This window comes from Juglans microcarpa x Juglans regia, chromosome 6D, assembly GCF_004785595.1.
Source record: "Juglans microcarpa x Juglans regia isolate MS1-56 chromosome 6D, Jm3101_v1.0, whole genome shotgun sequence".
NCBI classification, from domain to species: domain Eukaryota; kingdom Viridiplantae; phylum Streptophyta; class Magnoliopsida; order Fagales; family Juglandaceae; genus Juglans; species Juglans microcarpa x Juglans regia.
The window spans coordinates 27,061,366-27,075,237 of NC_054604.1; the positions used below are offsets into that span (position 1 = coordinate 27,061,366).

At 35.8% G+C, this 13,872-nt stretch overlaps 3 protein-coding genes across 3 annotated transcripts; 1 reads left to right on the forward strand and 2 right to left on the reverse strand.

The window, feature by feature from the left end:
- The first annotated feature begins 1,894 nt into the window (after positions 1-1,894).
- LOC121235633 (phytochrome-interacting ankyrin-repeat protein 2) lies at positions 1,895-4,410 on the forward strand. Its single transcript, XM_041131972.1, has 3 exons — positions 1,895-2,543; positions 3,582-3,753; positions 3,937-4,410. The coding sequence occupies exons 1-3, from the start codon at positions 2,412-2,414 to the stop codon at positions 4,149-4,151; spliced, it is 519 nt and encodes a 172-aa protein (XP_040987906.1). The 5' UTR covers positions 1,895-2,411; the 3' UTR covers positions 4,152-4,410.
- A 3,557-nt stretch (positions 4,411-7,967) lies between these two features.
- Positions 7,968-9,535, reverse strand: LOC121235770 (F-box/kelch-repeat protein SKIP25). Its single transcript, XM_041132166.1, has one exon. The coding sequence runs from the start codon at positions 9,295-9,297 to the stop codon at positions 8,053-8,055; it is 1,245 nt and encodes a 414-aa protein (XP_040988100.1). The 5' UTR covers positions 9,298-9,535; the 3' UTR covers positions 7,968-8,052.
- Positions 9,536-11,647: 2,112 nt separating this feature from the next.
- LOC121235485 lies at positions 11,648-12,190 on the reverse strand. Its single transcript, XM_041131835.1, has one exon. The coding sequence runs from the start codon at positions 12,188-12,190 to the stop codon at positions 11,648-11,650; it is 543 nt and encodes a 180-aa protein (XP_040987769.1).
- Positions 12,191-13,872: the final 1,682 nt, after the last annotated feature.

Consider the following 13,872-nt stretch of genomic DNA (forward strand, 5'->3'; position numbering starts at 1 on the left):
GGCTCCAAGAATAATAAGAGGAAGATTCACTTTTGTCTCTGCCCAGTTTGGCCATTAGAGATAGCACAACCCTACCAGAGGGTTAAACATGGCATCTGTTCTGATATGATATGATATGATATGAGATGATATGATGCTGATGATGTTCAGTTATGCTATGCCAAATGATATTTTTTTTAATATGAATATTTCTGAAGTGTTGCTATGATAGTTTAAGAATGTGTTTTGGTTCCATACTCTGAAATTAAAAATGTTTTGCTATGTATTCTGAATTTTGTGAAAATACTTATGTTTACATATTAGTATATGTTATCTACTTACTAAGTTGTTGATAACTCACCCCTTATTTTCATAATATTTTAAGATGTTTTGAGTGTTTCAACTGAGGGTTTAGAATGGAATACATGGGTAAAACTATGTAAGCATAGTGGATTAAGTACAATACAAAGAGAATACTTGATTATTAGAGAATTTTATTCAATAAAATTGTCATGTTCTGATAATGTGGTATGTTGAGAGGTTGACGTTTATATTAACCTGGTTTGCTTTCAAGACTAAAATATAAAATTTTGAAAACCTTTTATCTCATCATTACAACTTTCTTAAAATTTCACACAAAATAAAATAAACAATTCAACTTTTTCAAATCTCAAAATAAAAATAATATTAAAAAATATATTCTAACAGTATTTTATTCAACTTTTTAACTTTAATCTTAACTCATTTCATCTCATCTCATCTCTGAAAACAAACGAGACAGATTGACCCCGTTTGGATAGTGAAAGTGTTTTATCTCATCTCATCATTACGACTTTCTTAAATTCTCATACAAAATATAATAAACAATTCAACTTTTTCAAATCTTAAAATAATAATAATATTAAATAATAATAATAATAATATTGTATTTAACTCATTCCATCTCAACTCACTATCTAAACAACACTTTAAAACAATGAGATTTACGTGTAATTGAGAATTTAGAGTGTATATATGTATTGTAAGATATTATTTGAAGTAAAAGGTAGTAACTCTGTGAACCATCCAAGATCGGGGTATTACATTACAAAGAGAGTTAATTTCAATTATCTAATCAGTGACAAAAGTAATTCAAGGAAAAGAGATAAAAGTGCGTAATTGAGATATATAACATACGATGTTATTCTTCGTATTTAATTTTATTATTCTCACTCGTTTTGATTAAGGTGACTCGTTTTAGGTAGCTTCATAAATCAATTATTTAAATAAAAAATTACTTAAAAGACGACATATTCATAGTAGAAATCCCATTTTGGCAATAGTAGAAAAACAATGATTTACCACATATTTCTGAGGATGCTTAGAAAATGAGATGAGATGAGATGAGAATGAGTAATGTTATATACCACACTCTCATCCTATTTTAATTATACTCAGTAGTATGTGATACATTTATCACTATTAGATGATAAAGAAGCATGCAATAAATGATTATTTAATAGTGATAAATGTGTCACATCATACTTAATGGGATAGTAGTATGATGTATAGAATTTTCCTATTTTTACTTGAGATTTGAAAAAGTTTAAGTATTTATTGTTTTTTATTTGAAAGTTTGGGAAAGTTGTAATGATTAATTTGAAAAAGTTGTAATAATTAGTTTGAAAGTGTTTATATTTAAATAAAATTTTGGGAAGAAAATGAGATAGAATGAATTGGGATGGGATGAAATGAAAAACTTTTCCAAACATTCCCTAATTGTAGTAACGTACTCCATAATTTCATAATTCTTTTGTCCAAATTTTAGATGAATCTTAGAGAAATATAATATGAAGGCCCAATCTTGGGCCTCAAAGATCCGATCAACCCAACCCATTAAGAGGCCCGCTGAGTCCAGTATTTGTTAGGACAAACCTCGCAACCCTCACGCCGATCGATCGCCCCCCTCATTCTCTCTCTCCTTGAGTTTGTTCTGATTGTCCGTCCCTGTCTGTTAAACCAGGATTCATCCTTCCAATTCTTCTGTATATCCCTCTCTCACTCTCTTTCTCTGTTTCAAGTTTTATTGTGAGCTTCGAATCGACTATATAATGATTAAAATTTATTCGCCGTGCGTGACCTCCGTCGTTGTCCGTCAGAATCTTCGCGTGTTCGGTCCTGGTTTGAATCCGTTCGCACCCTACTGCATTGCCAATCATTCTCTCTCCTCCTCTCGTTAATTCTTTTCTCGCTTTCTTTTCCTTGTTTGCGCAATTGAGTTTTTTCCAAAAACATGTAAATTCGCTGTCTTCTCGGTCTTGAGAATTGCAAGCACTCGATCTTAGGGTTTCTTGTTCTTTGGTCGTGTTCTATTTGGGAATCTTGCGGTTGTTTCCGTATATACATACATATTATCTCTGAGAAGGGTTTATTGGTGATTATTTCTGCGAAGTATGCCCCAGGAGCAGGCAGGTTCAATTCGTCGAAGCTTGTCGAGAAGGCGGTCGTTGAGGTCTGAGGTGGATAGGGATGATAGAGGATGGACTCTGCTGCACATTGGTGCCCGCAAAGGTGATCTTAAGGAGGTATGTTTTATTCCTTTGCTTCACTTTTGGAGACTCTAGGATAATTTCACAATCCTTCATGTCCTTTTATCTTTTCTTTCCTCTTTTTTGGATCATTCGTGTTTCTACTCATCAACAGCTGTAAGGAAAAAAAAAAAAAAAAATCATTTTTTAGATATGTTCTAATGATGTGTTTCTCACCATGGGATATATACGGGAAGACCTGCTAGATATTGGGAAATCTATTCTAAAGCCTTCCGAGAACGTGATGATTTTAGTGAGGGACAAAGGTTTTATCAAAAGTATGAACCAATATTCCGGGCCAATGAGCTTGAGTTGGACCCACTAAGTTCCTGGGTTATAGAGAGAAAAATATATGATTAGGTTAACATAAGCAAGAATATATACCAACTGACGAATTTTAATTTGATAACAAATTGGGACTCAATTAATTATCCTTTATTCAAGTACTCCCACTATTTCTTTGTGCTTTTGAGCAAGGCCGATACGCATGCAATAGAGCTGTGTACGCATGTTTGTGCACACGTAGCTCTTCAGAAGATTCTGAACTAGTTCCATTACAATTTTACAATAATTGATGAACTATACTTGTATCAATAAAGAAGAAGACAAATTCTTGAAAGTCGTTCACAATGCTGCTATAAATATAAAGAAATAAAAGCTAGATTTTCTGGTTTTTTTTCCATGGCAATCAAGTTTCTGAACATCTTTCTCTAGAATCTTAGTATTTTTTTATATTTCCAAAACCCTAATCCAAACCAATTTTCATCATTAATCCCTGCAAGCCAATCAAGTCTATGACAACAACCAAAGGACGCAGATACTGCTGATAATTATGAAAGAGGGACAGCATTCCCTTGATAATTTGATAAAATTATTTGATTTTTCAAGGAGAAACTGTTTTTATGTATACTGTTGGAATGCTTTTTGTACACCATCTGCTAATTATGGGTATAACTTCGTTGCTATGCTAATGACTTCACAGTTCACACTTCTTCTCTGGCTAAAGAGAAGTCGATTTCATTTTATTTGAAACAGGTGAAACGACTTCTTGATGAAGGGATGGATGTGAATGTGGCTGCCTGGGGCCCCAAATCTAAAGGGGTGACCCCTCTCCACCTTGCTGCTGAGGGTGGTCATGTTGAGGTTATGGATGAATTGCTAGAGCGTGGTGCTAACATTGATGCTAGAACCATCGGGGCTTGTGGTTGTAAGTTATTTCACCTCATAGATGAAGCGGTCCTGAGTACTTCCCTCCTGTTTTTTCTTAATATTTTCCAAATGAACAAGGGTCTTCAGGATTCCTCATCATAATTTACTTTTCAAATGAACAATATGATTTTGAACACAGATAAGAGATAATGATTTTTTTTTTCTTTTATGTTAAACCTAGGGACACCGCTTCACAGTGCAGCTAAAGAAAGAAGGAAGGAAGCAGTGAAATTCCTGATAGAAAATGGTGCGTTCTTGGCAGCTGATATCAATGACAGCAGATTTAATCCACCACTCCATTACTGCTCTGGTCTTGAGTGGGCTTATGATGAGATGAAGCGTTTTCGGCAAGAGAACTCATCAGCTGGTGAGACATCCTACAGCTCAGAAAGCTAAAATAACATCTCCCCGTTGCCACCGCCATGGCCTTGCCCTGCTGCTTTTTGCTTCTGGTTCACTTTGCATTAACACGTTATATCTGTGTGCCACGGTTGTTTGAAGTTTGGGGTGTTATGAATTATGATGACTTACTATGCTGATTTCCTTTAAGCATTTCGTATATTTGGAAAACTGTATTGTTACATTCTCATTGCGTGTGTGTCTTTGAAAGTAGAGCTCCAAATGAATCGATTTACATTTGGAAACTTAATTGTTACATTCTCATGTTCTGTCTTTGAAAGTAGTGTTATAAATGAATCTGAACTACTTTTGTAAACGGTTTTAGTTTGATTTGTAGAAACCTGATTTCTCTTTCACCTAGTCGTCAAAGGAATTGAGCTTAAACAAATATTTAGGAGCGGCTTATTTGTTTTTAGAAAACATCTTATCTAATTATTACAACTTTTTCAACTTCCAATACAAAATAAAATAAACAATTTAACTTTTTCAAATTCTAAAACAGAAATAATATTAAAAAATATATTTTAATAATATTTTATTATTTAATTTTTTAATTTTAATATCATTTCATCTGATTTCATCTCTAAAAATAAACGAGCCCGTTTCTTAAAAACTAAGTCCAGTTTATATGATTTATTTTTTATTTTTTATTTTGTTCGATAAGTAAAATAAATTTTAGTAATACAAAAATAATAAGTACTAAAAAAAAATGCACCTAATAAGGAACTGGAAAGTAAACTTTCACAAAGCGATTAGAATCTTCCCATTTCTATCACAACCAAACTAACAACATCTAAATCACAAAAGTAAATTTTTATGATGTTTGTCTTTCACAAAAATCATTAAGTACAAACACTTTCAAACTAATTATTATAACTTTTTAAAAATAATATTTTAATAATATTTTAATAATATTTTAATTTTATAATATTTTTTATTCAATTGTTTCTCCACTTTCAAAACTGAATAAATATCTTAACTTAAATTATCTTATTACTATTCGTAAATTATCTTATTATTATTCATAAATTTCTTATCTCATCTCATTTTTTAAGCATCTCTTAAGACCCCACCGATAAGAATTATTTCTTAGTCAAGATCCTAGTTTTAATTACAAATTTAAGATGGATGGGTCGAGCAAGACATCAATGATTGAAAGATGGAAAGTTAGGAATATTTACCCAAAAAATACCATCCAAAACACCAAAGGTCCTAATCAAATTCATTGACATTTCTAGAGATAGAATGCAGAAAACCCAAAAAATACTACCTTATTAATAATTTTACCGGAAAATCCCAGCTTCCACCCACTACACATGCAAAGAAAACACATTTTACATCTAAAACATCTGAAAACAACGCTCCTTCCTAAGTAAGAGGAAAATGCACGAACTGGGGAAAAAATAAAGGAAAATGCACGAAATAAATCAGTAAAGCGCGACTTAAAACATCTCATCAAAGAGTCAAACAAAGCCGGAGATGCGTGCACCTTCTTGAGCCTATGTGATGTCTCTGAAGATTGACATAGTTTTCGATGTGACGTCCCAACTAATTCCCATTCAAAGCTCAACCAATCTATTAAAGAGAAAAGATACTATGCCGCCATTCTTGACCGTTACGATATACAGCTGAGTAATTTTTGTTAGTAAGTGATTTTAAATATATTAAAAAAATAAAATAAAAGGTAACTAGTGATATGAAGGAGCGTTGTTATTTAGATGGCAGAGTAGAACCGTTTTCTATTAAAACATTCTTTAAAATAGTTTTATTTTCGTGAACTATAAATAGGGTGTGCTTAGTTATTCAAATCACTTCAATTATTTTATTATTATTTTTTTTTTATAAATTATTTACAATTTTTTTTATTACTATTTAAAAACTATTTGAAATCAATTCAAACATCTCATCATCTAATCTGATTTTTAGATATTAAGATGAAATAAAATATGATGAGATGAATTTAGACCATCTTTTCATCTAAACGGGCCTTAGAGTCATAGTTCTCATCGACTTCCTTGTCAGTGAGCTTCTCCTCGAGATTGGTCATTACATGGTGCAGCTTAGCAGCAGAGATGAACCCATTCTAATCCTTGTCAAAAACTCGGAAGGCCTCTTTAAGCTCCTCCTATGAGTCAGTGTCTTTCATCTTCCTAGCCATGAGGTTTAGGACCTTAGGGAAGTCAATGGTCCCGTTACCATCAGCATCAACCTCATTGATCATGTCTTGGAGCTCTGCTTCAGATGGGTTTTGGCCGAGCGACCTCATCACAATCCCAAGCTCCTTGGTAGTGATGCAACTGTTGCCATATTTGTCGAACAAGCTAAAGGCCTCATTGAACTCGATCGGAGATCTAGTCATTGGTGAGTTGGTCCAACATTCTTCTTCCTTTTGGAAAATTTGGTGCTTTCTTTCCATGGTTGGAGCATAATCGTTTCGCAGGGACGTGGGTGGGAGTGGGAGAGGGAGAGGGAGAGGGAGAGGGAGAGGGAACCGGGGGGGGGGGGGGGATCTCGAAAACAATAAAAAATAAATGTAATCACTTGCATGCGGGTGCAAACTAGATTTTGCTAAAACGTGTACTAATTAGCGGGTGTAAAAAGAGACTACACACCCAATCGGCTGGTAGCTTCACTCGAGTCCATATCTTTAATCTCAATATATATTAATAAACAGAATTGCAATATACAACTGCGGTATGCAACAGCCGTGTAACCGGCTGACTTCTACGTCAGCATATGTCAGAAAAAAAAATAGTCATAAATTTGAGAAAAGTAGAACCTCGGAAATAAGTAGACATACGAGAAAAAGTAGACATTTGAGAAAGATAATCCATCTAACTATAAACATCTAAGAAGAACTATAACCTCGGGAAGAAGATTTGAGAAAAATTTCATATTTGAGTGAAAGCATTTCGCACAGATTGCGTAGAGAATTTACTGCAGAAAATTCTATGTACAAAAAATTCTATGCCAACCCATATGCATTTCACTTTCCTTAAACTCATTTTCCAAACATTCAAAACAAAACCAAAAGAATCCCAAAAGGGAGAGATTATTTCTAACATCACTATAAAAACAAGTAAATATTTCCTTTCAAAAGCATAAAACTTGTTCATTCGAGATCAGGATCTCTTAGAAAGGCCTTGAAAAGCTTGCACTTTAGCTTGAATTTTGTCGCCATTTGATGGCGTTGGTGGTCGTGATGTTGAAGCCATGTCAAAATCCATTTCAAAGGAAAGATCATCTCTCACGCCTCACCCTTAGTTTTTTTAGCAGACTTGTTTTGGGTAGGAAGTATTTTACTGAATCTAGATTTAAAACTTCAAACTCAATAACGACACTAGCTAGAAGAATTCCAAGAATTGCTAGATGAGTGGATTTTTTTTATGGAGCGTTGAACATTGGAGACTGGATACCTTGGCTTGATTTCTTGGACTTTCAGGGATACTAAAAGTGAATGAAAGTTGTAGTAAAAAACTGGTTCGATTTCGTGACCATGTTTTTGATGAACACGATAAAAAGAGAATGAGATCTTGTGCCAAAGGACATGGTGGATTTATTGGCTCGGCCTGCCCTGGCTTAAGGTTGGCGGTTGTGGTAGTGGAAGGGAAGAAATTGAGAGAGTCTGAAACTAGAGAAAATTGAGAGAGAGAGAGGGGAACAAAATGAAAGAAGTAGAATAGAATTTTTCATGCAACCGGTTCTGCAGGAGTTCCATAGCCGGTGATCAATAAAACATCTTGTAAAGATTTATGGTGTATATGTCGAAGAAACAGACAAATTTTCACTTTCAGCGTTCCATGGTCTGAAAAATTCAGCGTAAAGATTTAATATATATCGATAAAACATCTTGTGGACCCTATTCGTCCAAAAGTCACCCCAAGAAAAAAAAAAAATATCATTCCGAGGACGTAGAATATTCTAGCACTGGAAAACCAAAGCCGAGCCGGTTCATCCTCGGCAAGATATGAACCGCCACCGCTTCGAGTCCCGCCGGCACATCCACCACCCAAGATCTTCGAAGCGATGCCACCACATCCAACACCACAATCCCAGCACCGCCACGGCAAACGACGCACACTCGCCCACCTCCAGCGGCCATCTGCTGCGCACCTCTCAGCCTCTCGGACTCCAATATGTTGTCCCACGCATCCCTCTCTGGGACGTACTTTCTTAGAGCACCTTTGGCCTCATCCAAAGCGTACATCACCTCCTCATCCATGGCTGCCACTGGTCCTCTCCATCCAGCTAGCATGCCTTCTGGCATCTCCTCCCAAGCGTCCTTTTCCACATCGTAAACTGCCCCTTCTTTTGCAGCATCGCCTCTCACGTTCACCATGCAAAGCTTTCCTCTCCACCCGATCGCATCTATTGCTTCTCTGCTGAATCTCCCATCTTTAAGCCCGCTCTTTCTTTCCCACATCCACCCGAAATTGCGGGGTTTCCCGTCGTTTTTATCTTGTAAGTGCAGGTCCCACTTCTCCACCGACCGAGCTGTATCGGTAAAGAAGTGGGATCCCATCCCACTGGCCACATAAACCGCACTCTGCACTGCGCCTGCTGCGCACCAGCGGCGTGGTGTGGCGAGTGGAGGGCCAAGCGCCCATGCTGTGGAGAGTGGGCTGAAGATGAGAGGGTGAGAGAGGGCCGGTAAAAAATTATGCGTTGTGGCAGCGAGAAGGATAAGGTTGCCAGAGACGGAGACTGATTGAATAGGAAGGTTGCGGGATATGAAAGATGGGTGGTGAAGGAGAACGCGGAGCGGTGGGTCAGGTGGTGGCGGTGGAAGGAGATGCCAACTCGATGAAATCGGATCGAAGGTGAAGAAGTCGACGGCATCCGATTGACTTTGAGCAGATTGCGAGGAAGAGGAAGACGACGATAAAAGCGCGTACAAAGAGAGGTAAGGAGGGAAGGAAGGTGAATAGATAAGGCGACGCCATGAACGGCAGACAGAGTAGAGAAAGGAAGGGTGGACGAGGGAGAGGCAGAGCTGGGCAATATGGTCGGGAAGTCCCGGTAAAAGAGGCTGATCAAGGTCATGGAGACTGGACAGCTTCAGGAGTTTGGTGGTCGGGAATGAAGAGGCGGGATCGGTGGGAGTAGTGGTAGCGGTTGGACCGCTGGTCATGGAGTTGGCCATTGGAGGGGGACTAAGGCTAGGCTAGGGGGTGAGCGGTGGGGGATTGTCGCTAGCTCTTGGAGGCAGTTGGACTATATATATGGAATGGAATCTTATTAAAGAAGACCAGCCAGCCCTAGCAAAAAAGCTGAATTAATGCATTTGGCGGGGTTCTGTTTCTTCTGATCTTGAGGCAAAAGTGGATTCGGGAATATTAGAGTTGATTGTATAAAATTCCAACAACTCAGCGATAGCCATAAATGGAGTGACAACATCTACATATTTTGTATCATATTCAACTTTGATATATATATATATATATATCATCTACATATTTTGTATCATATTCAACTTTGATATATATATATATATATATATATATATATATATATATATATATATATATATTAGGGGTGTATAGGAACTGCCGAAACCTGCCGTAAACCGATCATACTGACTGCCGGAGCACGGAATCGGCCGAAACTGGCAAAGAACCGGTCATCGGTTGAGAGGAATTGAGAGAAAACCGATATCGGCGATTCGGCGACGGTTTGAACCCCTAGAAAACCGTTGAATCGGCTGATCCGATCTATTTATATATTTTTTTGAATATATGTATATAAAACAGCACCGTTTCACTTAAATGAATGAAACGACATCGTTTTAGAGGCTAAAAGTTAAAAAAAATATAATAGAACGTCATCGTTTCATTTTAAGCCAAACGACGCCGTTTCAAAATTACTTAATAACCCCCCCTTTTCTTCTTCCCCGCGTCATCTTCTTCCTCTCTGCAACTCTCTTCTTCTTCCATGGCTACGATGGCGTGAGGCTTCTTCCTTCTTCCTCAGTTACTCCTCCTTCACAAAAGACGCCGACAGTGGATCGAAGATCACACCGATGCATGTCGAGACCGATATGATCGGTTTTCTCTCCCCAAACCCACAGTTTCGGCCGATTCCATAGACCCATGGTGGATGTCGGTAGTGTATCGATTTTGTGCCGAAACCGACGTTGAACCCATCGATTTACAACCCTAACATATATATATATATATATATATATATATTTATATGGAAAATGCTAAATAGCCCCCAGGAGTTTGCCCTTCAATCTAATCGTTAATGCCTTTTAATTTATTTTTTATTTTTACTTAATGATTAAGGAAGTAACTATTAGTGAAGTTGTATATTTGTTTTTATTTTTTTCTTAATAATTAAAGATATTAAAAAAATGTTTAAAATAAAATCACAAAAAAAAATATATAAAAAGTTTTCAACTAACTGTACGCCCAGCGATAGAAGCTGGGCAGCCCACTAGCAACATCCTATATATATTATATATATATATATATATATATATATATATATATTATAGACACACACGTTAATAATGTTAGATATAGTTATATGTATTATGCTAACGTAACTCACTCTTTTGAAAACGAGTACGATTTACTATTAAAAATTTAATTTTTTCATATGAGTATCATATTTATTTATTTTTTTAAAAGAGTGCATGACGCTTATACAATCTATGATTACAAATATCATTTATATATATATATATATATTTATGAGATTTAATTCGGTTACATAGAAGTCATGTAAAAGTGATTTTATCGTTGATGTGTCAGTTAATTTCCTCCTAAGTTGAATTTTAAATTAACGTTTTGCTAAATTGTATTTTACCAAGTCAATGTATAACATATCTTTTATAAAAGCTTGTGTAGACGTAATAGTTTTATATATATATATATATATATATAATATATCTAAGTTTCATAATTTTAATAATTTTTAAATAATTACATATAATATCTATCCTTTTAAGAGATGTAATTTATTTCAATTGCCACTAGTCCTTGTGTTCAGCCTTTCTTCCTTGCAAAAAAAAAAAAAAACAATTCTCCACATGAATCATGATCTTGAGTATTCAGTTGTACTTAAAAGGAATGAGGATCTAAACAGCCAAAATTATATTGTTTTCTTGTCTCACTATCATCATGGGATGGAAGAAGTCATGATAGATGGCACAAAGCGTACTTAATTCTTTATTGGTGGGTGATGTTTATTTGTAATACATTAGGTTTGAATGACAAAAAGAGGTCGATCGGGACAAAAATAGTAGAGGGACCGACGTTATATAATAGTAACAACTCCACTAATTCACTACAAGAAAAAACCCTTTCTGCGGCCATTACAATTCGAACTCATAAAGCAAGTTTTTACTGCTTTGAGGCTTTATTTCTAGCGAGTAAAGACACTCCTCAAGAAAAATTACATTTTGCGGCGATATTATTATAAAATAATATAGTTTTGACCAATTTTTTTTTTTTTTTTTAAATAACCTCATTCATTGATTGACATAAACATTACATGGATTGAAAACAGTTTGGATTTTCCTCCAACTCTACTATGTAATCAGTTACAAGTAATGTACATTTTCCTAGGTCATGAGCCACTGAATTTCCTTCACAGTTTATATGGCAGATCTTCCACTCATCATATTGATCTAATGTTGCTTTTAAATCAGAAATAATCATACCAAAGTAGCCCTGATTTTGTTGCATCTGCTTCACCTCATTTACAACAGTTTGGGAATTACCTTCCAAAATAACTCTGTACATGCCAAGTTCCAAACCAAATCTTGCTGCTCTACGTGCTGCTCTACGTGCTGCTCTACGTGCTGCTAAAGCCTCAGCTAGCAAAGGGTCTGGTAATGAATCTTGTTTCTCTTTCAAGGTTGCCAAAAAATTGCCATGTTCATCTCTAACAAAAACACCAATCACTATTTTACAAACTTTCTTATCAACTGCTACATCCCAATTAATTTTGTAGAAACCTTGAGGTGAACATTCCCATAATATTCTTCTGTGGTTAACAGATGAGCTTTGGATGGTTTCTCTTGTCTGCATTGCTAAGATCTCTTCTTGTAGGTGTCTTGCTCTTTTGATTACTGAGTTTGGGTCGATGTAGATGTTTTTGAAAACAAGTTGGTTTCTTCTCCACCATAAGGTCCAAAGTAATAAAGCTAGCTCCTGCATTTCAATCTTGTTCAGTTTTTTAAACATTTGTTGCATTAGATCCATAATATTCTTGGTTGAGTTTTTACCTTTTTGAATTGTCCTAGTGCATAAGTTGAGGGTATCATTAGTAGAGACACATTCCCACAATAAGTGTTCTGTGCTTTCTGGTTCCATTAAACACATAGGGCAGGTAGGATCTTCCAAAACTTTCTCTTACATAGGTTTAACTTAGTGGGCAGTCTTGCAAGCTCTCCATAGATTTTTTTTTTTTTTTTTTACTGTAGGTAGAATTTCAAGCTTCAAAATTTTTGTCCATTCTTCTGAACTGTTATTGTTGTTGGATTGTTGGCCCCTTGTTCTTTCCTTACTCTCCCCTTGTATTTGGTAGACACTTCTGACTGTAAAAATACCATTTGTTTTGCCTCTCCAATCTACTTTGCCTATCCAAATTAACTTATTTGGCTGTTTGCAATGGCTAATAGGGACTTGAGCAATGAGATCAACTTCCTCCTTATTGAAAATGGATTGGATTAAAGGAACATTCCACTTTTTTGAGTTTGCAGTTAAGAGTCTTTCCACTTTAGCTTCAATTCCTAATATTTTGTCTCCACTTTGAGGCTTGTCTAACACTGGTTGAGGTAACCAAGGGTCAGACCATATTTTAACAATTTTTTCATTGCCTATACGCCATATAAGACCTTTTTAGATTAAAGGTCTTGTTGATAAGATGCTTCTCCATATGTATGAGGGGCTACTTCCCAACTTTGCATTTAAGAAATCTAATTTTGGGAAGTACTTTATCTTCAAAATTGTGGCTGCTAGTGATTTAGGAATAGTTATAAGCCTCCATCCTTGCTTTGCAAGCAAAACATTGCTAAAAATTTTAGAATCTCTAAAGCCTAACCCTCATTTGCTCTTTGACTACCCCATTTGAGACCAACTCAACTAGTTAATCTTTCTTACTTGATTTGCTTGGCCCCACCAGTAGCCTCTCATCATTTTGTTAAGCTACATCAACAAGCCTTTTGGCATTTTAAAGACACCCATCAAGTAGGTGGGAATGGCCTGTATGACTGATTTTAATAAAATTTCTCTTCCTGCCTATGATAGGAATTTTACCTTCCAGTTATTCATCTTGCTACTGACTTTGTCAAGGACTCATTTGAATTCTTGTGTTCTTGATCTACCTATTAAGGAAGACAATCCAAGATAATTTTTATATGAAGAAGTAACTCTGATGCCTGCTTTTCTGGTTATTCTTTCTTTTGTGGTAGTTTTAGTGTTTTTGCTGAAAAATAAGCCAGATTTCTCTTTATTCAACCTTTGTCTTGATACCCTTTCGACATCTTTGATTAGTTCCATCATCCTGGTCCATTGTGAGTCAGTTGCTTGGCAAAAAACCATACAATCATCTGCAAAGAAAAGATGACTTATATGCATTTTCCCTCTGCCCAATGGTAGACCTATTATAAGCTTTTTCTTCTCAACTATTTTGAGCATTTGACTTAGAGCCTCTAAGTATAGAATAAATAGATAGGGTGATAAAGTATTACCCTGTCTAATACCTCTTG

Coding starts and splice junctions, on each gene's coding strand:
- LOC121235485 (XM_041131835.1), bottom strand. CDS start 12,190: ATGCAGACAAGAGAAACCATCCAAAGCTCATCTGTTAACCACAGAAGA.
- LOC121235770 (XM_041132166.1), bottom strand. CDS start 9,297: ATGGCCAACTCCATGACCAGCGGTCCAACCGCTACCACTACTCCCACC.
- LOC121235633 (XM_041131972.1), top strand. CDS start 2,412: ATGCCCCAGGAGCAGGCAGGTTCAATTCGTCGAAGCTTGTCGAGAAGG. Junction 2,544..3,581: donor GCAAAGGTGATCTTAAGGAG/GTATGTTTTATT, acceptor TATTTGAAACAG/GTGAAACGACTTCTTGATGA. Junction 3,754..3,936: donor AACCATCGGGGCTTGTGGTT/GTAAGTTATTTC, acceptor TGTTAAACCTAG/GGACACCGCTTCACAGTGCA.